The sequence below is a fragment of the Pseudomicrostroma glucosiphilum genome (assembly GCF_003144135.1).
Source record: "Pseudomicrostroma glucosiphilum strain MCA 4718 unplaced genomic scaffold BCV69scaffold_4, whole genome shotgun sequence".
NCBI lineage: Eukaryota > Fungi > Basidiomycota > Exobasidiomycetes > Microstromatales > Microstromataceae > Microstroma > Microstroma glucosiphilum.
This window is the reverse complement of record NW_020289916.1, coordinates 76,362-99,457: the sequence shown is the minus strand read 5'-3', so window position 1 is coordinate 99,457 and position 23,096 is coordinate 76,362. Positions and strand designations below refer to the sequence as shown.

Here is a 23,096-nt window from a genome sequence, read left to right as displayed (position 1 = left end):
GGGCGAAAGAAGTAGGGCGTGATTGATTGATGAGGATTGATGTAGGCTGATACTTTTCCTTCTTACTGACTCTCTTTTTGCTCGATTCGATCTCTTTGCAGCTTCGCCGTCTGGCTCGGTATGAAACGGCAGATGGACATCTGAAGTCCCCCTCCTCCTCCCGGACCTTTCTCAATGGCGAAGGCACTAGATGGGGGAGAGAAGGGGTCATAGCCCTCGGCGATTCCCTGCTCCTCTTGGTCTATCAAGCATGACATGACATGACAGGATACAGCCTATTCTGGCTGCTACCCCCCTTCTGTCCTCATACAGGCTCTGTTGCTCCTCCTCCGCAATGCGTCACCGTACCCCTCTTTAATTCGAATTTCATCGTAGACTAGACTAGACTGGATGAAGTCTCCACTTCATCGTCTTCTTCTTCTTCCTTCTTTCTCATCTTGCCTTTTCCTTTTCTTGTGCAATACTCCAAATATGTCCTCTGAGGAATGCAATACATTACAACATGAGACGCTATGAAGACAGTGTGATGCACCATTGGCCCTCCCCACTTTGACATGCTGCCAATACTCGTCCTGCTCAAGCACTACTCCGGGAGAGGGAAGCAAGCAGGCAAGAGTTGGTTGTTGAAGACATTTATTGTTGGATAGAAGTAGAGACACAGACTGAAAGACGATAGCACACCTTCTCTCTCTCCCTTTTTTCTCCCTTTCCCTACTTTCACTTTCACTTTCCTTCTCCCTCCTTTGGCTTTCCTTCCTTCCTTCCTGATTTTGATTTCCTTGTCCTTTCTTCTTACTTTTCTTCTCCCCCTGCGTGATCACCACCAGAACCTGCGAGTGAAGACCTCTGTGAACCAGCTTCCCAAGTTCCTCCGAGGGGCCAATCGACCCAGGGAAGCAGGCGTGACGGTAGCATCGCTACTGCTATCCGCATCCGCCTCGAATCCCGAGTCGAAGCCTGCGTCTACTTCCTCGGCTACAGGGACAGCTGCTTCGCGGCCCGCGCCGAGCGCCAAGTGGGCAGCGTCGACGTTGGCGGCAGTGACGGAGTCGACGTTGAAGCGTGAAGGGAAGGCCGAGTGCGATTCGATGCGCCAGTCCCAGAGGTAGAGGGGAGGGGGAGGGAGCTCGCCTGTGTGCTCTTCCGTGTGGGCACACTGCTCAGTGGGCTGCTCTGCTTCGTGCTGGTGCTGGTGCTCATGCTCGTCTTCAATGTGGAAGGGCTCGACGTCGGCATCATCCTCACCGAATTCGGCTTCGTTGGAGTAGACTGAACCAGAGGAGCTGGAATCTCCAGAGGAAGGTCCAGAGGAGAGTTCCACAGAGGAGGAGGAAGAAGACAAGGGCAGGTCTGCCTCGATGGTGGGGTCGAAAAGCACAAGGGTGCGCGCTACGACATCGTTTCTCTCCTCGACAGGCTTGGTCAAGGTAATGATGGGGATGGGAGTGTCGGTGCTCAGCGTGTCTGGCAGCTGGTGGTGGGTAGCAGCCTGTGCCTGTGCGCGCCCGACTCGACGCTGGCGCCTAATGGCAGGTCGTCGGATCAGATCTCCTCCTTCAGAGTAGACGTAGGACCAGGGCAGGGAAAGCTCCTCTGCGCGCTTGTTGAGTGCTTCGAGAACGTCGCCGTCGGAAGTGCATTTGCCAAGAGCAGGCTGGGGCTGGGGCTGGTTCTGAGGCTGCGCCTGGAGGGCATCCATGTTCTCGGTGCTGAGCTGTCGGCAGAGAAGTCCAAGGGGGGAGTCTTCGGGCAGGCTGTCCTGGCTCTCAAGGCGGTGTGGGCACTCTAGGTTCCTGGAGATGACCGAAGAGGTAGTAGGCAGCTTGTTCTGGTCACTGAAGTAGCCATGCTCGTCTTGCGTGGCAGAGGAGCTGGGGGAGTGAGGCATAGCAGGCATCGAGTGATCCTCATGCTGTGCCGGGAAGACGGTGCACTCGAAGCTAGCTACCAGGGACTCCTCGGAAACCTCGATAGGGGCGAGCACGGGAGGATTCTGGGCCGGATCCTGGGTAGCAGCCTGGCTGGTTCGCTTCTTCTTGCAGAGGAGCAGCACAGTGATGAACCGGAAAGTGCGAGCGAGTCGGCTTTTCTTCTTCTTCTGCTCTTCTTGTGGGACTCCATTTGGGGTGCAGTGCGACTCGATGGCACGCCCGAGTGTGATGGCATGCTCATGCTCGAGCTCGATGGTTTCCTGAGATGGAGGTGCTCGAGGCCGGAGGAGCTCGTCGGTGGCAGGTGCATTAGCATACATCCTCATGGCGTCGCACGGTTCCCTTTGCTGACAGAACCGAGCCAGAGCAAGGAGGTTTGGATCCATCTGCGTGGTGGTGGAAGTCATCTTGTGGGGATGAGGCTGCGGGTGAGGCAGAGGTAAGGCGGGTGTTGTTTGAAGGTTGGGTTAGGTAGGTGGGTCTTTGGACTTCAACAGCGGTAGTGATGCTGGTGAATGTTGAGGTTCGAAGGCAAGATACTCGAACGGCGGTCGTCTTTTGTATCTCACCGCCATTATGGTGTCTCAGTGGCTGACGGCACTGAAACACCCCTGGGCGCGTAGGCGGGGCGAATAGCTTCCGGCCCTCGCATTGCTTCCGATCATTGCAATGCTTCCGACTTGAAGTCCACAGAGCCTGTGCCTCCAGGATAGCTTCCGGATCGACTGATGCTTCCTGCTAGTGCAACACGATCATTGTAGCAGCCCGGATGCTAATGCTGCGAACAGTGACGTCCGGCTACGAGTGATCCCTCCGCTCGCGCGACGTGGTACGGGCGCAGAGGCGCAAAGACGCGGAGGCGAATCGCTGCCTCCGCGTACGGAAATGCTTCCGACGCGTCGTGTCTGAAACCCTTGGCTCCAGAGTCAGAAGAACCCATCGCTGCACCTGCGCTGAGGTAGGCAACAGCATCGTTCAGGCCTCTTGTTCGACTGCCTTGAGTTCCTCTTCCAGCTCTTTCCTCCGTTCCTCCAACTTGCTGATGTACTCCTCGTCAGAGATTTTTGCGACTCTCGGTATCGAGGAGAAGAACTTGCCGAAGAAAGTCTCGTTGTCCGCCTTCTCCTTGGGGAAAGAGTCGGTCTCCCTTTCCTTGAATGCAAAGCCTCGAATGAGGGGGCCATCTCTGACGCTGTCCCTTGCGCCGTTCTCCACTTGTTCGCGCTCCCTCTCCTCGCCCTTGGCAACCTGTCTCAGCCGCAAGACGTTGAGCTCGTTGCCCACTACTTGTCCAGAGAAGCAGATCGCGGCATACAGAGCTGTGGCTTGCGCGACTTGAGCACCCCGACCTGTAGCACGATGGTGGCAGGGCAATAGGCGCTCGGTCAGTTAAGTATGGCAGTGCCAAGATTTGTCACATCGCATCCAGCTTTGAATCTCACGTGTAATCAGCGCTGTGATCAGTCCGACGATCCCTCCAGCGAGGGGACTTGTGCCTAGGTCCTTGAAATGGGGCGACCGCCGCTGTCCTTCTGCTGGAGGTAGATAGGTCGCCCATAAAGGGTTGAGAATGTATTCTCTCACGGCTGCCCAGAGGTAAGGGAGCAAGAGATCGAATCAGCTTCTACCCAGCGGTGATCAACTCCGACTTCGCCATCAGACGCACCATAGAAAGGCCCTGCGAAGAGGAAGGTGGATCGAGCTCCCCTGACCGCGAGGAGAATGGGCGGGACGTTGGCCTCTGCCCTCATAATGCCTACGGCCGAGCCTAGAAGTCCACCTCCTGCTGTAAATGCGGCCGTGCGTGTGAGTACGACCAAAGCCGAGTCCTCCATGGAGGCATACAGGGATGAGTTGCTGGTACTTGCAGTCTGCCGACTCATGGGAGGAGCAGGCGCAGCTGTAGGTGGGGACTGCGAAGGTGGGCTGATCTTCGAAGGTCCAGGCTGGCTCTGATCGTCCTGGGGCGCAGCTCCCTTAGACGATGAAAAGAAGGACACCATGATTGCCTGAGCCTGAGCTTCTGACCTGGATGTCTTCCTGAGCAGATCTGAGTGTATGCGCCCTTGACGAATAGCAGTCCTTGATGATACTCTTCTCTTTTCGCCTGCGTCTTTGCTGCCTTGAGCTGCGAAGAGCATCGCTTTCTTCTGCCTTTGCTTCTGCTTTCTGCGCCTCGGCTCCCTTTCCGCTCTTGGCCCGCGTCTCTGCTCCACACTCGCTGAGCCAAGGGCACCGGGCGTCGCTCCCTCCCGATCCGGGGTCGCAGTAACCAACACCTCCCACCCCGTACATCCCATCCGCTACCGCTACCTCAGCCGCATCCTTTCCCCCTCGTCCCCCTCCATACACTCCTCCGTACCCACTCTATCCTCACAAAGAATGTCCTCTATCATCAACACCCTCTTCGGCACTCGCAAGACGCCCGCCGAGAAGCTCCGTCAGCATCAGCGCGCCCTACAGAAGGCACAGAGGGAGCTGGATCGCGAGAGGACCAAGCTGGAGCAGCAGGAGAAGAAGCTAGTGGCAGAGATTAGACAGAATGCAAAGCAGGGACAGATGGTGAGTGCTAGAGGAGATGGGGAGCATGACCAGGCGAGGTCACTGAGGAGTCCGGGGAGGCTCACACTATCTCTCCCCTTACCTCCTCTCCTCTCCTCTCCTCTCCTCTCGCTCGGCTCCCCCCATCCCAGTCCGCCTGCAAGATCCAAGCAAAGGATCTCGTAAGGACAAGAAAGCACATACAGAAATTCTACCAGATGAAAACACAGCTGCAGGCCGTCTCGCTCAGGATACAGACGCTGAGGAGTAATCAGCAGATGGGAGAGGCAATGAAGGGTGCTACAAAGGTGAGTACGGCTAGTCGAGCATGAGTGACAGTCGGCGACATCTCTCAGATGAGCTTAACCTCTTCCCATTACCCCCTTTTCGCCACTTGCGCATGCTACGATCAAAAGGCAATGGGCATGATGAATCGCTCAATGAATCTCCCACAGGTACAACGGATCATGCGTGAATTTGAGAGAGAGAGCGAGGTGATGGACATGAAGGAGGAGATGATGAGCGATGCCGTCGATCAGGCAATGGACGACGAGGCAGACGGGATCGGTGAGGAAGAAGAAGGAGATGCGATCCTCAAGGAGGTCTTGGATAGTATTGGTGTTGATCTGAGTCAGAGCGTGAGTAGGGAAGAGATCGTGATGAGGTCGAGAGCAAGCCTGGTGAAGCCCTTCCTTACCGTCCGCTTTCCTCACTTTGCCCTTTCTAGCTCGGCGAGGCACCCACAGCATCACTCAATGACCCTATAGCAGCTCCGCAGCGAGTCGCCATCGGCGAGGAGATGGGCGCCGGGTCTGGTCCCTCTGCTTCAAGCAAGCCTGGAGGAGGGCCAGGAGCACCCCCATCTGGCGGTGTACCAGCTCCTACATCACATCGACCGACGGGAAGTGTCGGTGGTGCTGGTGGGGGTGGAACGAGCGATGAAGATGCTTTGCAGGCTAGATTGGACATGCTGAGGAGGGATTGAGGAGGGCGGTATTACCTGTCGCTCTCACACTGGCTCGTTTGTTACAGACTGTCCGTTCATTGTCACGTTATGCTATACACATTGTTGAGAAGAAGCAGACTGGCCACACGTCTGTGAGTGAGAAGACCTCCCCTTACGTGACTCAGTCCACCTTCTCCACTACAGGAAGCGCCACACGCTCTCCCTCCCCCTGGTCCTCTTGAATTGTCCATACTTCAAACACGCAAAGTACATGCTCACCAGCACCACCCCCACTGAAGTCCAGTAAAGCCAGCCAAGCCCAACATGTGGTCTTGGGCGATTCCAGCCTCCTCCAGGTTTGTTCGGGTCGTCCAGTGTGGGCTTGGTACCCTTGAAGGGCAGGTGTGGAAGGATGAGAGAGACGATCTTGATTGCCCAGAAGTGCGCGCCGTAGAAGAAGAGGGGGTTGGTGCCGTATACCAGTAGTGGGTTGAGTGGAGAGGAGAGGCACGTGCCTACTCCTGCTAGGGGAGAGGTGGAGCTGGTGGAGAGGATGATGGAGAAGAGGTAGAGGAGGAGGAAGTTGCCTGCTAGAGAGAAGAAGGCGTATGCTGGTGATGGGGGATACTTGACGATGTAGAAGAAGGCCCTCCAGGAAGTGAGGTACTGATTAGCCGAGGCAGAGGATTGTGAGGCGTCGTGTTGTGTGTTGATACAGTCCGTGGAGAGATTGCCATACTGTAGCAGTCTGGTGGAGACGAAGAGGAGAGAAAAGAAGATAGTAAAGGCAAGATTGATGGTTGAGGCTCGGAAAGCAGTAGAGGTCTTGCGCGCTGGTGATAGAAGCATCCGACCATAGATCAGTCCGAAGATGGTAAAGGAGAGCCAGCCAACGGGAGGGAACACTGAAACGATGCCTAGGTCAAGGCAAGTGACTACAGAGCACGAGAAGGGAGTTGTTCAGCACCTGCAGTCTCGAGCACGGGTCATTACTCAATCTTTGACTTACCACTCTGGAAGAGAAGCCACCACAATGCGCTTCCCATAGACGAACAATGACCAGGGTCTGCGGTCAATGCCGCGAATGAAGCTTGTTCAGGCATAGACGAGAGACCCAGTATGGTCTCCACTGCCGGGGAGCCACCTATGGTCATTGGAGATACGGCCTTGTCACATTGACCTTCGTTGGGAGATGTCCAGACGTTCATCCACAGCACTACTGCGGAGAGTATCAGCAACAAGATGTTGACTATGCTGTGTGTCTTCATAGTCGAGGCCGACGGAGCGTCGTTGGACACGTGCTGCTGCACCTCTCCTTCTCGTTGCCGAGACGCCGACTGCTTCACCTGTCCATCCAAAGAGCTCCTCAAAGCAGGCTCCAGGTAGTAGATGATGCCCGTGTACAGCACACCGGCCAGGAAATAATCCAGAGCCAGAGCAGGGAGCACGATGTTGAATAGCCAGATGTGGGGGCCCATACTAATGATACTAGTGAGGTGGCACGAGAGAGTGTTCACGACGAGGATGGCGATGGCTCGTACTGCGTAGTGCTTGATCTGCTGCCAGGGTGACAACATCTGTTGCTTCCGCTGAGCGATCACGAAACGGATGGGGTCAGCCTGAGCTTCACTGGCATAGAGGGGAGTCCCATCCCATTGGCCATTTCCGAACTCACGCTTTCTGCAAAGTAGACCACTCCCATCCCCATCAACATAGCGAATCCGCCAGCACAAAGATGAGTGCTAGTTCTGAGAACGTACGGAAATGGATCACTAAATCTAGTAATGGGCGTGGTTGGACTCTCGCTGACAGTGCCGGTTCCGTGCGGGTAGGCCCCGAGATTAGCGGAAGTGTGATCCATGGCCATGAGCATCATGAGTATGCCCCGCACTAGATCGGGTGAGATTTGCCGAGTGGATGTCGAGGGAGTAGAGGGAGTCGAGAAGGAAGTCTCCTGCGTTGCGGGAGGCAGAAGCGGCGTCGCCTCCGTCGCAGGACGAGAAGGGGAGGACGGCCGTGCCATGATAATGATGGAGCTGGCTCCAAAGGAAAGTGGTAGCAATACTAAGGACCGACGTCGCTCCAAGAAGGCGATATAGCCTGACGAGCCAATAAAATACAAAGGAAAGACGTACGCTCAGTGGAGCGGTCCGGAAGAAACGATTTGCTTAGGCTAGACGCAGGTAGGCTCGTGCGTCTTCTGTGGCTTCTGCCTGTTCCTGGACCCGGGCGGACATAAGCCGGCCGCTAGTCTAGGCGAGCGGGGCCGAAGACGCACAAGGCACCACCCCGCACCTCGGCAGCAGCCAGGCAGGCACAGTACGTCGCCAAGGAAGGGTTTCCCATCGCCTGCGCTCTACACTCAGTGAAAGGCGCTCTCGTGCGAGACGAGGGCCGTATTGCGTCGCAAAGGGTGCGAATTCAGCAGTCGCAGTCGGCTAGACACTTGAGCGTACATCAAAGTTGACCTGTGCCTGAGCTAATGGCTTGCTGTTCCTCGTCCTCCGCTGACCGGCCAGGCGCCCCACACTCGACAAGTGGTACAACCTGAAAGGGTGGCTGAGCTGTGTACATCCTACATACGGAGAGAAACCTAATCGGGGACACTGCGCCAGCAGTCCGACGACTACACGCTGCGTCCTCCCACGGTCATCCCCACAAAGGCCCAGTCTCTGTCACGATGCATTGGTGTGTGGGTCTTCTGAGCGAGGGACATCGTCTCAGTCGTCGCTTCGGACTGAAGATTGGTCGAGGAAGATCACTCAAAGGGCCGGGTAGCTGAAGGTGTCCCTTCCTTGGTGGGGTGCATCGCGCCTGTGTCGCCTTGACGTGTGCCGAGCGGAGCTTGAGCGCTGTCTGCCTGGCGTTGGCCACTGCGAGACGCCGGCCTTCTTTCCGTTGGAGGGCCGCATAGGCTCGACTGCCTTTCCCCACCCACCCCCTTCCTTCCCCCGCCGCAATCGCAGCCTAGATCATCAGACTTTGCTGGCTAGACGTCCCTATCAAAAGGTGTACTCGCACTCCACTTGATACGTTCCTCGTAGTGTCTGTAGGCTTGCCCATGACGCGTTCCCCATCCCTTCTCTTGTCACCGTCATGTCCATGATGCCTCCCCCAGCGGGGTCCTCTCACGCGTACAATTCGTCGCCTTACCTGCAGCAACAGCAGCAACAGCAGCAGCAACAAGCCAGTGGACCTTCCAACTACCAACAGCATAATGCCAATGGCGTTGGACTAGGACTTTCGGCAAGTGCTCCCGTCGCTCCCGCTGGCGCGGGAGCACTGTTTCCAGGCGGCAGTACGACCCCGTCATCTGCGTCCGGACACTCCTTTCCTCAGTCGACACCGGCGGTCCCACCTGCTGCCGCCAATCTAGGCTCGCTCTATCCTCCCGGAGCCTCTATACTGAGGTTGATGCAGCTGTACGATGCCATGGTAGGCAAAGGAGTGAGTCCCAAGGCCGGCAGCTGAGAAGCACAGCAGATGCCGAGAAGCGATAGTGCAGGGTTGCTAGTATCCTCAGCTGACATACGCGACTCCCACAGGCTGTCAATGAGCTTGAGGTGAAACATCTTGAATACTGGCGTAGATTTGTACGGGAGTTCTTCGTCTCGGATGGCTACTTCAGGCAAGTGTTTTGGAATCCTCAAGCCGGGGAGCAACGGGCCTTTGGTGAGTGAGCCGAGAGACGGAGACTGGCAGCGACATTGCAGGCCGACAGTCAACGTCGAGATTTGCCCACTGATGCAGCGAACTCACTGTGTTCCCCGGTCTTCAGAGTTGCCCGTGCCTGCTCTGGCTCGCTACCTGCATACAATCTACCTCAGTGGCGTCGAAAGTCGTAACATGGTACTCTCACAAGCCAAGGAGTACCCTCCACACTCACTCAGATCCATACCCAACCCTCCCGAAACGAAGCGCGCGGTCAATGGACTTCCCAATGCTCGCACCACCCACTTCGTGCAAGTCAATCGAGCGAGAATGAGCTTAGAATACGAGACTGGCTGGATGGTAGTTCATTCTGGCCTGCTTCGAGCTGCACTCACTTCCGAGCCGGCAGCCGCTGGGACCTCCCTTGGAGGGGCGAGTCTGAAGTTTCAATTCGTAGATTTCCACATTACAGATCAAGAGAGCTTCGTGCCCAAGGCAAGAATATCGCGAAGCATCACAGAGCAACCGATCCCAGACGACATCGTAGCCAAGATAAGAGGCACTTCATCAGAGGCTTTCAAGAGGGATGTGAAGAGGGAGAAGAGGGATCGAGAGGAGAATCAACGGGGACTACCTCCCGGTAAAGGGGATGACGATAATGATCAACAAGATTCAGACGGTAGATTTGTCGTGCCCGTGGATCGGATGACGCTGCCAGAAGCGCCCGTCAACGAGTACGGGATCACATTGCGGGCGATGAGATGCTTAGAGGTGAGCAGGCCAGAGCGGCCGTGGCGCACGTCTGGAATGTATGCTGAACCTTCCTGCTCACCTTGACATCCCTTGTTGGCTTTCCAGATCACCGAGTCTGTATGTCAACTTCGGAGTCTGATGGACTATGCAGCGCAGCAAGACCTCGGTCCCTTGAGTGAGTATACTTTCGCAAGGCGGGACCCTTCAGTACTATGGGTACATCGAGCTGACTAATATGCCCCCCAATCCTCTCGTCAGACGCACTACACCGTTTGGCCGAAGACTTCCGCTCTGCTCAGAGCAATCGCTCTGGACTAGGCGTAAATGGCAGTACGACACACGCCAATGGCCAGGCAAGCTCAGACGAACTCAATCGTTCTGGCACCGGCCGCTCACCCAGGTCCACCTCAGGTTCAGGTGGAGTGGACACGTTGAACACCAGCCCTTCGTCTTCTGGCGGCGGCGGCAGCGGCGGCATCAACGCCGGCGGCGGCGGCGACTACGAAGGTGCGAATGGGGGAGCGCCAGGGTCCGGTCCGTTGCTGGCCTCCTTGAAGCGGCGGTCCAACAAGATGGATGCTGCAGGGTCGGAAGACCTCGGAGGAATGTCGAGCCCGGTTAAGAGGCCGAGGTGACTCGGAGGGCTTGGCATTCATGCCAGACTGGGTCAAAGTGGCCTAGGTCTGGTTTCCCTTCATTTCGCTCGCTGAATTGAGATACCCCTTCTATCGCAATGTGAACGATCCTCGACCTCGCTAGAAGCCAGTCGTACACCAGTCATTCTCACACTATCCCTTCTGTTTCATCGTCTTGCCCGAAAATTGCATCGCTGCTAACTATCCTAGACGCCGGCTTACCCGGACTTCCGGGACAAGCTGTACTATCTGGTTCGGATCTCTTGTTGTCATCCCTCTGACACCTCGTGCCACGTACCGATGATTGCTCCGCGCCGATTTCGCCGGGCAGTGTCGCCCGTAAGGCATCTATTCAGCAGGGTGCAGTTGATGCAGGGGCCGATGCCAGGTGCAGTGCGCAAATGTGCCGAAAGGGCCATGCAATATTCGGCAGGGCAGGGCAGGGGCAGCAAAGAGGCGTAGATGCGTAGATGCGCGACCTCGGCATCTTGGCTCTGGCTTCTTGTCCTCTTGAGTGTGTGTGTGTGTCTGTGTGGTTTGTGTCTGGGCGTCGAGTGATTGTTTCCCCTCCCCGGCCTCGATTTTCTTGGCTGTGTGGGTGTGGGAGCGAGCGAGCAAGGCCTGGTGCTCGGTCCTCGGCTTGGCACCGAGAGTCCGACGGGAGTCCGACGGGAGGCGCCAGTCTGGTCTCGGCAGGGTGTGCGGGTGAGGCCAATTTCCTCATCGAATGGATGATGCATGGAGAGGCAGGCAGGCCACGGAGGGAAGCATATACGCACCCACCCTTCGTCATATATATCGAAACGCTCCGGCCTCCATCCCTACATTAGCAGGTCTTCAGTCCTCCTCCTCATCCTCATCAACATCAGTTTCGTCCTCATCATACCCATCGAGCCTGTGTGACCATCCCCGAGTGGCGCATTCTTGGGCCTTTCCTCCGTGTCTCCTTGCTCTTTCCTCCATTTGTCAATCATCCTCGTCATTCTCTGTATTTCTTCACTCTCTCTTGGAAGCGTCTCTCTTTGACCTGACTCGCACTCACGGACACTATTTGTACAAGCTCCTATCCAACAAACGCTACGCAAGACATCACACGCGTTAGAGAGACCTGTTTCACTGCTGCTCGGATATCTCGGTCCTCACGCATATACGCCTACTCACCTTGGCTGGACCAGGTCTCTTATCGCCGTACGCGCTCACTGGCCGTGTCTGCAAGTCCTGCTAGGCTCAAGTCGTACTGCAAGACCGCCAGAGCTCGCTAGCTTGCCTCTGCCGTCATGAGTGTCTACGTTCCACCTGCCACCAACTCGGGCTCCTCTTGCTCGGGCTCATGTCAGACGGAAGATGACCTCAAGTATGCCTACATCGGCAATTACCTAGGTGCACACATGCTCTCCACTCCATCGCATCGATATGCCTATATCATGTGGTTCACAATAGTGGGCTTGCTCTTGCTTGGAAGTGCAATACACCATGCTGGAATTGGCGATCAGACGTGGGTGGGCGCGTACTGGACCAAATTCGCGCCAAAGGGTAGATTGATAAAGCTTGGCAAGAAACCTCAGCAGACTGTGCGGCAGGCGATAGCGACAAAGAGGTGGTCGAAGGAGGGCAAATCAGCAGCTGCAGCGGGTCCAAAGGGCCCCTCAAAGCCCGCGAAACGATACGTCTTCTCACTTCCCAGCTTCGGAAAGATCCTCCTCGTGGCTTGCATGGTGGCGATTCCCGTGGTACTCAGTCTAGTCGGCGCAGACTACATCAACCCAAACGAGTCAATGTTCAACATGGCTGCCAGTTGGCCCTCGCGGTCATCCGCTCCTATGAAATCAATAGCACGTCGAGATGTTCCTCAATGGGGAATTGGCAATTACGTGCCGCTCGACACGACCGTTGCATACTATAATCTGCCCTATCACACCTGGTGGACCTCGGGTGGTAGATTTGGCCTGATGACCAATGCTCTCACGCCATTTGTGGTGATTCTAGCACTCAAGCAGGTCCCCTGGGCAGTCATGTCCACAAAGCTCTTTGGAAGGTACGCCTTTGAGAAGATGTCATTCCTCCACAAGTGGGGTGGTAGGCTCGTCTGGGTGTTCGCTTCCGCCCATACCATAGCGTGGAGTGTACAGCTGAGGCTGGACGAGCGCAATGGAGAGGAGATCTGGGGTTTCATCTTCCTCTGGCCAAAGTTCAGGTGGGCTTTTGTCGCAATGGGCTTCTTGACGCTCCTCACAATCCTTTCCATAGGTCCCATTCGGACCCACTACTATGAGTGGTTCTACGTAGGCCACATCATCTGCGGGATTGGATTCATGGTCGCGACTGCACTGCATCACCCTCCTCTGGCTGGTTGGATGTGGGCCTCTCTCACATGGTGGGGCGCGGAACGAATCACCAGGGCTCTCAAGGTTGCTTACATCAATGGCATTGGCTTTGCTGGCCGGAAGCCCGAGGCGCAGTCCCTCTCCTCTGCACCCTCTTTGCAAGACGTCAGCATGGTCAAGGGCGGCTTTCCAGGGCCTCAGTACGGGCCCCCTCAGAACCAAGCCCAATTCAAGAATGTGTTCCCCGCCCCTCAGGAGTATGTTCCTCATCTGGCACAGGGTGGCCATCGCCATCGTGGAACAATAGACAGTACGGGCGGCCATACTCAATCCTCTGCCACTCTGTACGAACCCAGTGTCGCTTCCCACAATGGCCCTCATGGAATCCCAAAGGGTTCAAATGGCTACTCTCATCCATTGGACAAATCGAGCGCTCTTGAACAAGACTATATCCGGGCCGGTAATGCTGGTGCTCGAGCCACGCTTGGGCCTGGCGAGGAGGACGAGTGGGATCTGGACGAGGATGGAGACAAGGTCAGGAAGAGGCCCAGCCGGCGATACGGTCCTGTGAGCGAGCTTATCAAGGAGTATGCGGCTAGACCGATGTCGAATATTCAGGAAGACTCCGCGAGTCCGCACAAGTATGCCCATGGCGTCGATCCTCTCACCTCCAACATCTCGTCGTATGACGACAGCACGGATCTTGGTTCGAAGATGTACTACGATGATGTTCCGATGAGATCCATCGGTCATGGCCAACAAGACAGTATCGTTGGAGACTCGACGGCATACGACAGTGGGCCGGCAAGCTCAGCAGATCACTACGCCCATTCTCGTGATCACGGCGACAATGTCCGTCCGCAAGGTTTCGAGTTGTCGGACCAGACCTTTGCGCCACCGCCAAGTGGAACCTTGTTCCCCCCGCCGCTACCAGTTGCGCGGCCGGTGCGGCCAGCCTTGCCAGCAGATGTTGCTGCCATCATCAAACCTGGCTATGCCTTTGCTCAGGTGTTGCCTGGAAAGACGCTCAGGCTGACTTTGAGGACGCCAAATCGAATGTCGTGGCAGCCGGGGCAGTGGGTCTACCTAAACATCCCTGGCATCAGCGGATGGCAGTCTCATCCCTTCACGATCGCTTCTGCTCACGACGCCCATATGCCCGATGTCTCGAGCCGGAGAAAGAAGGGCGGACCTTCGGATCTGGAAGCTGGCGTGGTCAAGGTGAAAGGTGAAGAGAGGACCATGGTACTACTCATTCGTGCCCGCAAAGGCTTCACCCTGAAGCTGTGGGAGCACGTCAAGAAGCATCGCCATCGTCAGGTGACAGCTGCCGCTCAGCCTGGTCGCGGATCTGTTTCGGGAACACTGGGCAAGACTACCACCGGCGTTCATGTGCGAGCCATTGTTGATGGTGCGTACGGGTCTACGGAGCGCGTTCGCTGGGGTATCCATTCAACCATCCTACTGGTCTGTGGTGGCTCGGGAATCTCCTTTGGCATCTCAGTTCTGGAACATCTCTGTGCCTGCCTCAAAGAGGTCAATGAAACAGGGAAGACCAACCGAGGTGGAAAGAATTTCAGTGTGCAGAGGATCCGCTTCGTGTGGGTCTGCAGGGAGTTCTCGCATCTACAATGGGTGGCATCTGCTCTGCGCAGGTGTATTGAGATGATTCCGCCCAAGCAACTGCAGGTGGATCTCTACGTCACTCACATCAACAACCAGATGGCTCGCAGTGGAGGACCGCGTAATCAGCGCCCGAGTTTGGGAGTCCCTCAGACCTCTTCCTTCGGCGATCTACTCCATGCTGGTCAGGGTTCCTATGGCGGTTCTCAGATGCAGCTTTCGCAGACGGGACTCCACACGCCCAATGGATCTGGAACCGCTACTCCGTCTGGCGGTGAGCCAGAGGCATGGCGAGATGCTCAAGGCAACGTCTATCACCGTCCTGCGTACGTGGGTGGCAGGGAGGCCGAGGAGATGGAGATGGAGCCCAATGAGTTCACCGAGTTCGACGAGGACGACATGGTGGAGCCTGATGCGGACGAGATGGCCATCAATACGCGGATCAGAGACGAAGGTAAATTGCGCAGGGCTCACACCAAAAGGCTCACCTTGAAGCGCAAGGGTAGGCGAGCTAGTAAAGGTGGAAGCGAAGCAATGATCCCCGAAGTCTCCCATGATGCCGTGTTGGCCGCCAGGAACACCGCGGCCATGGCCGCTCAAGATGCAATGTACCACCGTGCCTCGACGGGTCACTCATTCCTGCAGAACCAGCCAGGTCAACAAGGTCGGTCAAGGCCGGATGCATCGCTTTATCCTATGAGTGGAAGCAGAAGACCACAGGCGCCGAGGGCGGATAGCTCCTTCCTTGCGCCTTACAATCAGGACTCTGGTATGCACACTCCCAACTCTGGCACGCACACACCCGATCCACTAGCGCCCGGATCCCGTCGCGGAAGCTTGCCTTCCAACGTCGGTCACGGCGGCGAGTGGTCTGACTCTGGAATACAGACGCCCTTCGGTCACAACGTCTATGACTCCTTTGCGAGAAGGAGCAGTGCACATCTCCTTGGCACCGAGAGCGAACATCACGGCGGTGCTTTGGGGCCAAGTGGAGGTGGTGAAGGTCTAGACAGCGCGATTGATCTGGACGAGGAGGAGGAGCAAGACCTGCGCATCATTGCCGAATTGGCACACATGGGTCATCCTCGTCTAGACCAGATCATCGGTGATGAGACCAAGTATGCTCAAGGTCGCACACTGGTAGCCAGTTGTGGACCGGGAAACTTGAGCAATCTCCTCCGAAGAATCGCTGTTAAGCATGTGGACCCGGCGAGGAGTAGGAAGGGGGACAAGAGGGGTGAGGTGAATCTTTGCATGGAGAGCTTTGAGTGGGGTGGATCGTAGTGCGGCTGCTCACCATTGAACGGGGCGGGCGATATGGGTGGATGAGCGGTGAGCACTTCAGCGAATGCGGTTTGCAGACATTGTGCTTCATCTCAAGACCATGTCATTGCACACTCTAGACAGCCCTCACATCATCCCTTGCCTCCCCTTCTTTATTTGTCTATTTGGTCAATCTGGCCCCACCTTTGTATGTAGCTGTATCGTCAATCCCCAGTTAAAGCATCCCCCTCTCTCATCTTCCATCTCTTCTGTTTCAACGCACACACACACACATATCATTGCAATACGGACAAGCACTTTTATTTCATCTTGATCTCACTTTCTTCGTCTGCTACTCTTGCTTGCCTCATGCGAGTGTGTGGGTGGGTGGGTGTCTTGTGTGAAGACTTACATCTGTGTCTCATCTCACTCCGTCTCATCGTGCCTTGTCTCATCTCATCTCGTCTCGTCTCGTCTCGTCTTCCATACCTCGCCTCGCCTATACGCCAGTGGGAATTCCCCCCCTCCCCCGTCCCTCTCTCTTGGCCGGACGGATGGACGGACGGACAGGTCTTAAAAAGTCCCCGAAGAAAGTGAGACAGGACACAGCGGGCGGCAGTCGGCAGTCGGCGTCTTTTAGCGCTTCGTGTTCAGCAAGAGTCGAGGTTCGAATGTCGAGTGTCGAGCTGCTGAGCGCCCCAATCCACTGGAGAAGCAACGTTGAGGGTAGGTCCTAGTGATGTCGTGCGTCGAGTTGCTTCGCTCGGCTTGTTTTGCCTGGCTGCGTTTTATTGTCTTGCCGATTGGCCGAGAGTTGCTTGGGGTTTCCTTGCTTCCTTGCTTGCTTGCTTGCTCCGTTCTCGTCTCTCGTCTGCCGTCGTCGGAGTTGCGTCGCCGTCCTTTGCCCTTTTGCCTTTGAGTTTTTTGGTTCTTGGTCCTAGCACGGGCCCGCACCCAACCAAGTGCCAAGATTGACAGCTTGCTTTGAGTGCTCAGCTCCAGCTCCAGCTGCAAGGATAGTAGGATTGCCCGGGCAAATCTGCCCGTTGCGATGCTATGCTATGCTATGTCATGCTATGTCATGTCATGTGCCGTTCCCTGCCGTGCCGTACGACGGATGCCATGCCATGTCTTGCCTCTGCTTCTTGTGCCAGCCTGTGCTCCGAGGGCGGAGGTAAGGTAGGTAGGTGGGTGGAAGCCGAAGCGCAGCGCAGCACAAATCCATACTACTGTACCGTGCGTCTCTGTCTCGCGCGTTGCCTTGCCTTTTGGCCGAAGCGTCAAAAGTTCGCGGCCTCTTCGGTCCGTACAGCCCAGCTTCGAGTGCGGTTGAGCGGTGGGGCATGCCTTTGCAAAGTTACAGTGACGGCAGCGGCGGCAGCAGCAGCAGCAGCAGCAGCAGCAGCAAGCACGACACTGAGAGAGGTATACTTCCGGCCGTAGACATAACCGACTGCTCCCTTTCCCTCTACTTGCAGTTGTTTGTGTCTCGGTGGGGTATGTGCAGTGCTTTGTCTGTCTGACACGCCCTTTTGTCTCCGACTGTCTGTGCGAGCGGTCCGTGTGCTACGGTTACTTTGATGCGGTTAGACGGTCCGCCCTAATGGCAGACTTCCTTGGGACTGTTGCTGTCTTTCAAAGCTTACACCTTCTTTCATCTTGACCTCTGACGTACCAAGACTATTGAAGCATTTGTTGGAACACCTTTCGTCGAGCTCTTGCGCGCCGAAAGTACCACCACTCTTGGATCATTGGGAACCACCACTACCGGGCCAGTCCAAGGAAATCAAGCAGGGAACAGCCCCTGAGGAATTACACACACAGCCCGAAGTTGTCCCTCAAAAGACTAAGCTCCGTCATCAACGTCAAAGTAGGCTTGCAGAGCTCTGCTTTGGATTGGCTGCTGAGCCGCCTTGTTCTCTCTCTCTATCTTTAGGTCGCAAGCGAAGCAGGGCCATCTCCTTCCGCTTCCTTGGGCCGAGCCCTTTCAGCCCGGCGTCGTCTGATGCCGTCGCGCTTCTCCGAAGGCACACACGCACAAGCACACACACGCACACCACCCACGCCCCGCCCACGAACGGAAAGGAATCCACCCCGGCAGCAATCCAGCGAGGTCAGGAGCTCGATCCCCTTCCCTTGGCCCGCCCTAGCTACCCTCCTCACATTAAAACTCACCACCATCCCTACTACATAAGGCTCACAGGTGATTCACTGTAGCTGGCCAGAGCGGAATCACCATTGCATCCCCCCTCTCACCAGCAGAGGACAACGACAATTCCCAGCTGGCTTGTGCCCCCTCGAACAAGGCGCGGAAAGCTTGAGCCTTTCATCTCCGGGCAAGTCAAGTCACATCACATCTCAGCATCTCACACATACTTCCAGTGCTCTATCCGATAGACGAAGATGGCAGCAGCTACAGCCGCGACTCTGGGTGCGCCAAGCAATGGTCGCGATCAAAGCTTGCTTTCATCCTCCATCTCATCGGTGTCATCTGGCTCCTCCTCCTCGACACTTTCGCGCACAACGCGATCACCATTGCCAGACCTCGCCTCTCTGCCGACCAACTTTATAGACCATCTCCTCCTCATTACACAAACTCTTGTACACAGTACACCTCCTCCCTCGCTCAAGTCGACTTATGCCGCTGAAAGCTCCTCGAGCGACTACAATGGCAGCACTTCAGCTACCAACGGCCATGATCGAAGCAACTCAGCCGTCTCTGCCTCTTCAGTCTCCTCTACCTCTTCCTCTTCCACTGCGCTACCATCGCACCCTAGTGGAGCAGCAAACGCTTCTCAAGGCTCTTCGGAAGCTACAGTGACTCTCCCACTGCCTCGCTTTCACTACGAGGGAGGGGACAAGCGGACAGACCAGATCGAAGCCGATATCGGGCGCCTGGTAGAGCGGCTATGGCGATCGGAAAACCAACTGCAGGCCATTGCTCGCGCTGATCCTGCTGCCTACGAGAGGTCTCTCTCCCCTTCCAGCGGCGTCTTGCCTTCGTCTCCAGCATCCCGCTCTCCCATCCTTCAGGGCAGCAGCGCAGTCTCCGTCAAGGATACCTCTCGGCGCGCCAGCCTCACCTCCTTCCCCTACCCGATCTCTCAGGATCATCCGCAAAGCTCCTCGTACCCTCTTTCCTATCCACTGGCGATGGGCACAGATGGACCGATGATTCTCACACCCGAGCAGCCAGATGCAGGACCCGAGAGCGTCATTAGGGCTATTGAGCGGAACGCTGAGGAGACGGGGCTTAGCGCAGAGGAGGAGCTGAGGCTGCTTAAGGCTCAGGTGCAAGACATTGCCCGAGTCTGCAAGGCTGTAGCTTTCGGAGACCTTTCACAGCACATCCTGGTGCCAGTACAAGGTCCCGTCATGGTAGAGCTCAAAGACATCATCAATCAGATGGTGGATCGTCTGTCCAACTTTGCTACTGAAGTCACTCGTGTATCGCTAGAGGTCGGCACAGAGGGTAAGCTTGGCGGTCAGGTAGAAGTAGAGGGCGTAGAGGGGAGGTGGAAGGAGCTCAAGGACGTCGTCAATCGTCTGGCTGCCAACCTCACATCCCAAGTCAGAGGAGTTGCCTTGGTCACAAAGGTGAGCTTGCGGTCGCGGGTTAGATCTGAGAGAGCCGAAAGATGAGTTTGCTTAGTTTCCGCCGTCCCTTTCTACTTCCAACAGGCCGTTGCCCGTGGTGATTTGTCCAAGAAGATTGACGTTGAAGCAGATGGAGAGGTCCTGGACCTCAAGCTGACCATCAACGTCATGGTCGACCAGCTCCGCAAATTCGCCGATGAAGTCACAAGAGTATCCCGCGAAGTCGGCTCTAGAGGTCAACTAGGAGGTCAAGCCAACGTGCCTGGAGTTCAGGGTGTCTGGGAAGAGTTGACCATCAATGTCAACCGGATGTGTCTGAACTTGACCGAGCAAGTGCGGGGAGTCGCCCTGGTTACCACTGCGGTTGCGAAGGGTGACTTGACCAAGACCATCGACATCGAGGCCGAAGGAGAGATGGCAGAGCTGAAGGATACCGTCAACCGGATGGTGCATCAACTGAGGATCTTTGCTAGCGAGGTCGTCAGGATGTCCATGGAGGTCGGAACCTACGGCAAGCTCGGTGGACAAGCTCATGTGCCCAACGTCGAAGGCACATGGAAGGACCTCACCGAAAACGTGAACAAGATGGCCGACAATCTCACCTCTCAAGTGCGAGAGATTGCAAGGGTGACCAAATGCGTCGCCGAGGGCGTCTTGACCGAGTTCATCGAAGTCGATGTCAAGGGCGAGATCCTTGAGCTGAAACTCACTGTCAACAACATGGTGAGGCAATTGCGCTGCCTGTCTGACGAGATCATTCGAGTCTCGGTCGAGGTCGGAACACAGGGAAAGCTTGGCGGTCAAGCCAATGTTGAAGACGTCAAGGGCCAATGGCAAGTCTTGACGGAGCAGGTCAACATGATGGCCAGCAATTTGACAACTCAGGTCAGGAGTATTGCCACTGTCACCACTGCCGTCGCCAAGGGAGACTTGTCCAAGACGATCAATGTTGAAGTCAGTGGAGAGTTCTTGGACCTGAAGCTCACCGTCAACAACATGGTGGAGTCTCTCCGGACGTTCTCCACCGAAGTCACTCGAGTAGCCAAGGAGGTCGGAACAGAGGGCAAGCTGGGCGGGCGGGCCACTGTCCTCAACGTCGGCGGGACGTGGAAGGACCTGACTGACTCGGTCAACACGATGGCAGCCAATTTGACCCTGCAGGTCAGAACTATTGCGCATGCCACGACGGCCGTTGCTCGCGGTGATCTGTCTCAGAAGGTGACCATTGAGGTCAGAGGAGAGATCCTCGACCTGGTAGACACCATCAACAACATGATTGACCAGCTCTCCTTCTTCGCCTCGGAAGTGACTCGAGTCGCCCGCGAGGTCGGCACAGAGGGCAAGCTGGGCACACAAGCCCAGAAGAAGGACATCCGTGGCAAGTGGGGCGAGATTACCGACAATGTCAACATCATGGCCAACAACCTCACGTCGCAAGTGCGAGCCTTTGCTCAGATCACAGCCGCTGCTACCGACGGCGACTTCTCCCGCTTCGTCACAGTCGAGGCTTCGGGTGAGATGGACTCTCTCAAGACCAAGATCAACCAGATGGTGTACAGCTTGCGAGACTCGATTCAGAAGAATACGGCGGCAAGGGAGGCTGCTGAGCTGGCCAACCGGTCCAAGTCGGAATTCTTGGCGAACATGTCGCACGAGATTCGAACGCCCATGAACGGTATCATCGGTATGACTGCGCTCACACTGGAGACGGAACTTTCCCGTAGTCAGAGGGAGAACCTCGTGACGGTCTCATCGCTGGCGAGCAATCTATTGGCGATCATCGATGACATTCTAGACATCTCCAAGATCGAAGCCGGTAGAATGAATGTGGAAGAGGTCCCCTACTCGCTGCGAGGGATCGTCTTCTCCGTCCTCAAGACTTTGTCTGTACGAGCAACTCAGAAGAAGCTGAACCTCATGTACGAGGTGGCGCCTGATGTGCCTGACCCGCTTGTGGGAGATGCTTTGAGGCTCAAGCAGATCATCACCAACCTGATTGGTAACGCAGTCAAGTTCACCGACGCTGGAGGCCGTGTCGCCTTGAAGTGTACACTTGCAAAGATGATTTCCCCCTCAGAGGCCATGCTGGAATTCTGTGCTTCGGACTCTGGTATCGGTATCAAGCAGGACAAGCTCGACGTCATCTTCGACACCTTCTGCCAAGCGGATGGATCGACGACGAGGAAGTACGGTGGTACAGGTCTCGGTCTGTCCATCTCCAGACGTTTGGTGAACCTGATGGGCGGAGACCTCTGGGTGAGGTCAAACTTCGGTCACGGCTCCGACTTCTTCTTCACAATGGTTGTCAAGATCGATGACTTGGGCAAGGATCAGGTCTTGGACAAGATGCAGACCTTCGCTGGACGGAATATCTTCTACCTTGATACGCTGCGCGACTCGACGGGAGTCGAAAAGATGCTCATTGAGCTTGGTCTGCAGCCCTTCACGGTGCACAGCATTGAGGAGGCATTCCAGAAGAGCAAGGCGATGCCTAGAATCGACGCCATCATTGCAGACTCGCTCACCGTTGTGGAGGACCTGAGGACAGTGGAACATCTGAGGTACATCCCCATCAATTTGGTGTCGCCCTCGATGCTAACCCTCAACTTGACATACTGCCTGGATCACGGTATCTCTTCGTACATCAACACTCCCACCACACCGGCGGATCTGTCCTATGCACTATGGGCCTCCCTCGAGTCATCAGCAGCCATCATCTCCGAGGGCAACAAGGAAGAGGTGTACGATATCCTCCTTTGCGAGGACAATCGCGTGAACATCGTCATTGCTCGGCGCATGCTAGAGCGCGAAGGTCACAAGGTGCAGACCGTCTCGGACGGCAAGCAGGCCGTCGAGGCAGTCATGGCCCGGCGGTACGACGTCGTCTTGATGGACGTGAGCATGCCAGTGATGAGCGGCATCGAGGCTACCAAGAGTATCCGCATCTTTGAAGAGGAGACAAAGGCGGGTCGTACACCCATTATTGCTCTCACTGCCCACGCGATGAAGGGTGACAAGGAGAGGTGTCTGGCAAGTGGTATGGATGATTACTGCTCCAAGCCACTCAGGAAACTCGACTTGCTCACTGCAATCAGGCAGGCGACGATGAATCGGCGCAAAGGCGGCGGAGACGGTAGGGTCGTCGTCTACCCGCGGCCACAGCCAATGGTGCAATAGATGTTGAGCGACTAGCATAGGCACGACCCATCACTGCATTCGATGCGTTTTCTTCCAAGTCTCTGGTAAATTTTTGGCCCCCTTTCCATCCACACAAGTTCATCAAGTGATCAGCTCCTTCGTCTCCCGTCTCCCGTTTCCCTTTCTCCCCCTTTCTGCCAACAATTCTGAGACGCCTATAATCTTCCTCGCCATGTCCAACTTCTCTGTATCTTCTCATCTCCTCATACACTCGCGCTCCCAGTCCAACTCACATTCGAGGCACTGTAGATGGCAAACGACCCTCCCCCGCCTCCCCTTCTTCATCCCGACCGTGTCTTTCTCTTCAATTTTTCACCTCTGATAGTCTCCATTGTCTCATTCCTCTCAGTCGACTGTTACTTATCAATTGTACCTTTGTCTCTCACTCACACTCACACTCACACTCAAACTCTCAAGGCTGAAGCGGATCACTTGAGCCAACTTCTCTCATGTGTGCGCCTTATCGCAGGAAGGGTGAGATGAAGCTTACCTAATCTTTAACGGCCGGATCCTCCTCTCCCGTCAGAATTCGCCGAAGAAGGGCGGCGGGTTCGGGACCGGAATTGAAAAGCGCGGGAGTGGTCCGTGCGGAAGGGCTCGGTCACGCAAAGTTGATGAAAGATGGTGGAAGATG

At 56.0% G+C, this 23,096-nt stretch overlaps 9 protein-coding genes across 9 annotated transcripts in view; 5 read left to right on the top strand and 4 right to left on the bottom strand.

Annotated features, from left to right (window-relative positions):
- The window catches only part of BCV69DRAFT_281638 (mitochondrial carrier), a 2,631-nt gene extending 2,120 nt beyond the window's left edge, over positions 1-511 (top strand). Inside the window, exon 3 of the mRNA XM_025492049.1 lies at positions 102-511. Within this exon, the coding sequence (XP_025348862.1) occupies positions 102-144 (43 nt within the window). The 3' untranslated portion in view covers positions 145-511. The remainder of the gene's footprint in view (positions 1-101) is intronic.
- Positions 512-686: 175 nt separating this feature from the next.
- Positions 687-2,661, bottom strand: BCV69DRAFT_152582 (hypothetical protein). Its single transcript, XM_025489362.1, has one exon. It carries the CDS (start codon positions 2,336-2,338, stop codon positions 818-820), a length of 1,521 nt encoding a protein of 506 aa, XP_025348861.1. The 5' UTR covers positions 2,339-2,661; the 3' UTR covers positions 687-817.
- A 245-nt stretch (positions 2,662-2,906) lies between these two features.
- Positions 2,907-3,934, bottom strand: BCV69DRAFT_297920 (hypothetical protein; the record flags this gene model as incomplete). The annotated part of the gene is made up of 3 exons (XM_025494166.1): positions 2,907-3,280; positions 3,374-3,517; positions 3,598-3,934. The coding sequence occupies 3 exons, from the start codon at positions 3,932-3,934 to the stop codon at positions 2,907-2,909; spliced, it is 855 nt and encodes a 284-aa protein (XP_025348860.1).
- Positions 3,935-4,204: 270 nt separating this feature from the next.
- On the top strand, positions 4,205-5,457 carry BCV69DRAFT_268148 (Snf7-domain-containing protein; the record flags this gene model as incomplete). The annotated part of the gene is made up of 5 exons (XM_025490854.1): positions 4,205-4,493; positions 4,625-4,780; positions 4,889-5,110; positions 5,200-5,282; positions 5,379-5,457. The coding sequence occupies exons 1-5, from the start codon at positions 4,314-4,316 to the stop codon at positions 5,455-5,457; spliced, it is 720 nt and encodes a 239-aa protein (XP_025348859.1). The 5' UTR covers positions 4,205-4,313.
- BCV69DRAFT_311430 (hypothetical protein) lies at positions 5,436-7,637 on the bottom strand. Its single transcript, XM_025494862.1, has 3 exons — positions 7,094-7,637; positions 6,428-7,007; positions 5,436-6,353 (listed from the first exon to the last, which is right to left on the bottom strand). The coding sequence occupies exons 1-3, from the start codon at positions 7,439-7,441 to the stop codon at positions 5,617-5,619; spliced, it is 1,665 nt and encodes a 554-aa protein (XP_025348858.1). The 5' UTR covers positions 7,442-7,637; the 3' UTR covers positions 5,436-5,616.
- Positions 7,638-8,357: 720 nt separating this feature from the next.
- Positions 8,358-10,660, top strand: BCV69DRAFT_281632 (hypothetical protein). Its single transcript, XM_025492048.1, has 5 exons — positions 8,358-8,865; positions 8,964-9,090; positions 9,197-9,840; positions 9,928-9,997; positions 10,081-10,660. Exons 1-5 carry the CDS (start codon positions 8,515-8,517, stop codon positions 10,455-10,457), a joined length of 1,569 nt encoding a protein of 522 aa, XP_025348857.1. The 5' UTR covers positions 8,358-8,514; the 3' UTR covers positions 10,458-10,660.
- Positions 10,603-11,510, bottom strand: BCV69DRAFT_152393 (hypothetical protein). The gene has a single exon (XM_025489361.1). It carries the CDS (start codon positions 11,195-11,197, stop codon positions 10,727-10,729), a length of 471 nt encoding a protein of 156 aa, XP_025348856.1. The 5' UTR covers positions 11,198-11,510; the 3' UTR covers positions 10,603-10,726.
- Positions 11,511-11,734: 224 nt separating this feature from the next.
- On the top strand, positions 11,735-15,688 carry BCV69DRAFT_246906 (hypothetical protein; the record flags this gene model as incomplete). The annotated part of the gene is made up of 3 exons (XM_025490232.1): positions 11,735-13,487; positions 13,596-14,548; positions 14,594-15,688. The coding sequence occupies 3 exons, from the start codon at positions 11,735-11,737 to the stop codon at positions 15,686-15,688; spliced, it is 3,801 nt and encodes a 1,266-aa protein (XP_025348855.1).
- A 2,278-nt stretch (positions 15,689-17,966) lies between these two features.
- BCV69DRAFT_152360 (hypothetical protein) lies at positions 17,967-22,576 on the top strand. Its single transcript, XM_025489360.1, has 2 exons — positions 17,967-19,264; positions 19,349-22,576. The coding sequence occupies exons 1-2, from the start codon at positions 18,071-18,073 to the stop codon at positions 22,439-22,441; spliced, it is 4,287 nt and encodes a 1,428-aa protein (XP_025348854.1). The 5' UTR covers positions 17,967-18,070; the 3' UTR covers positions 22,442-22,576.
- Positions 22,577-23,096: the final 520 nt, after the last annotated feature.

Excerpts from the sequence above, each read along its gene's own strand:
- BCV69DRAFT_152582 (XM_025489362.1), bottom strand. The coding sequence starts at position 2,338 with ATGACTTCCACCACCACGCAGATGGATCCAAACCTCCTTGCTCTGGCT.
- BCV69DRAFT_311430 (XM_025494862.1), bottom strand. The coding sequence starts at position 7,441 with ATGGCACGGCCGTCCTCCCCTTCTCGTCCTGCGACGGAGGCGACGCCG. Across the intron at positions 7,008-7,093 it reads TGGTCTACTTTGCAGAAAGC|CGGAAGCAACAGATGTTGTC; the intron begins GTGAGTTCGGAA and ends GTGATCGCTCAG. Across the intron at positions 6,354-6,427 it reads GTGGCTTCTCTTCCAGAGTG|TCACTTGCCTTGACCTAGGC; the intron begins GTAAGTCAAAGA and ends CGTGCTCTGTAG.
- BCV69DRAFT_281632 (XM_025492048.1), top strand. The coding sequence starts at position 8,515 with ATGTCCATGATGCCTCCCCCAGCGGGGTCCTCTCACGCGTACAATTCG. Across the intron at positions 8,866-8,963 it reads ATGCCATGGTAGGCAAAGGA|GCTGTCAATGAGCTTGAGGT; the intron begins GTGAGTCCCAAG and ends CGACTCCCACAG. Across the intron at positions 9,091-9,196 it reads CGGGGAGCAACGGGCCTTTG|AGTTGCCCGTGCCTGCTCTG; the intron begins GTGAGTGAGCCG and ends CCCGGTCTTCAG.
- BCV69DRAFT_152393 (XM_025489361.1), bottom strand. The coding sequence starts at position 11,197 with ATGCATCATCCATTCGATGAGGAAATTGGCCTCACCCGCACACCCTGC.
- BCV69DRAFT_152360 (XM_025489360.1), top strand. The coding sequence starts at position 18,071 with ATGGCAGCAGCTACAGCCGCGACTCTGGGTGCGCCAAGCAATGGTCGC. Across the intron at positions 19,265-19,348 it reads GAGTTGCCTTGGTCACAAAG|GCCGTTGCCCGTGGTGATTT; the intron begins GTGAGCTTGCGG and ends TACTTCCAACAG.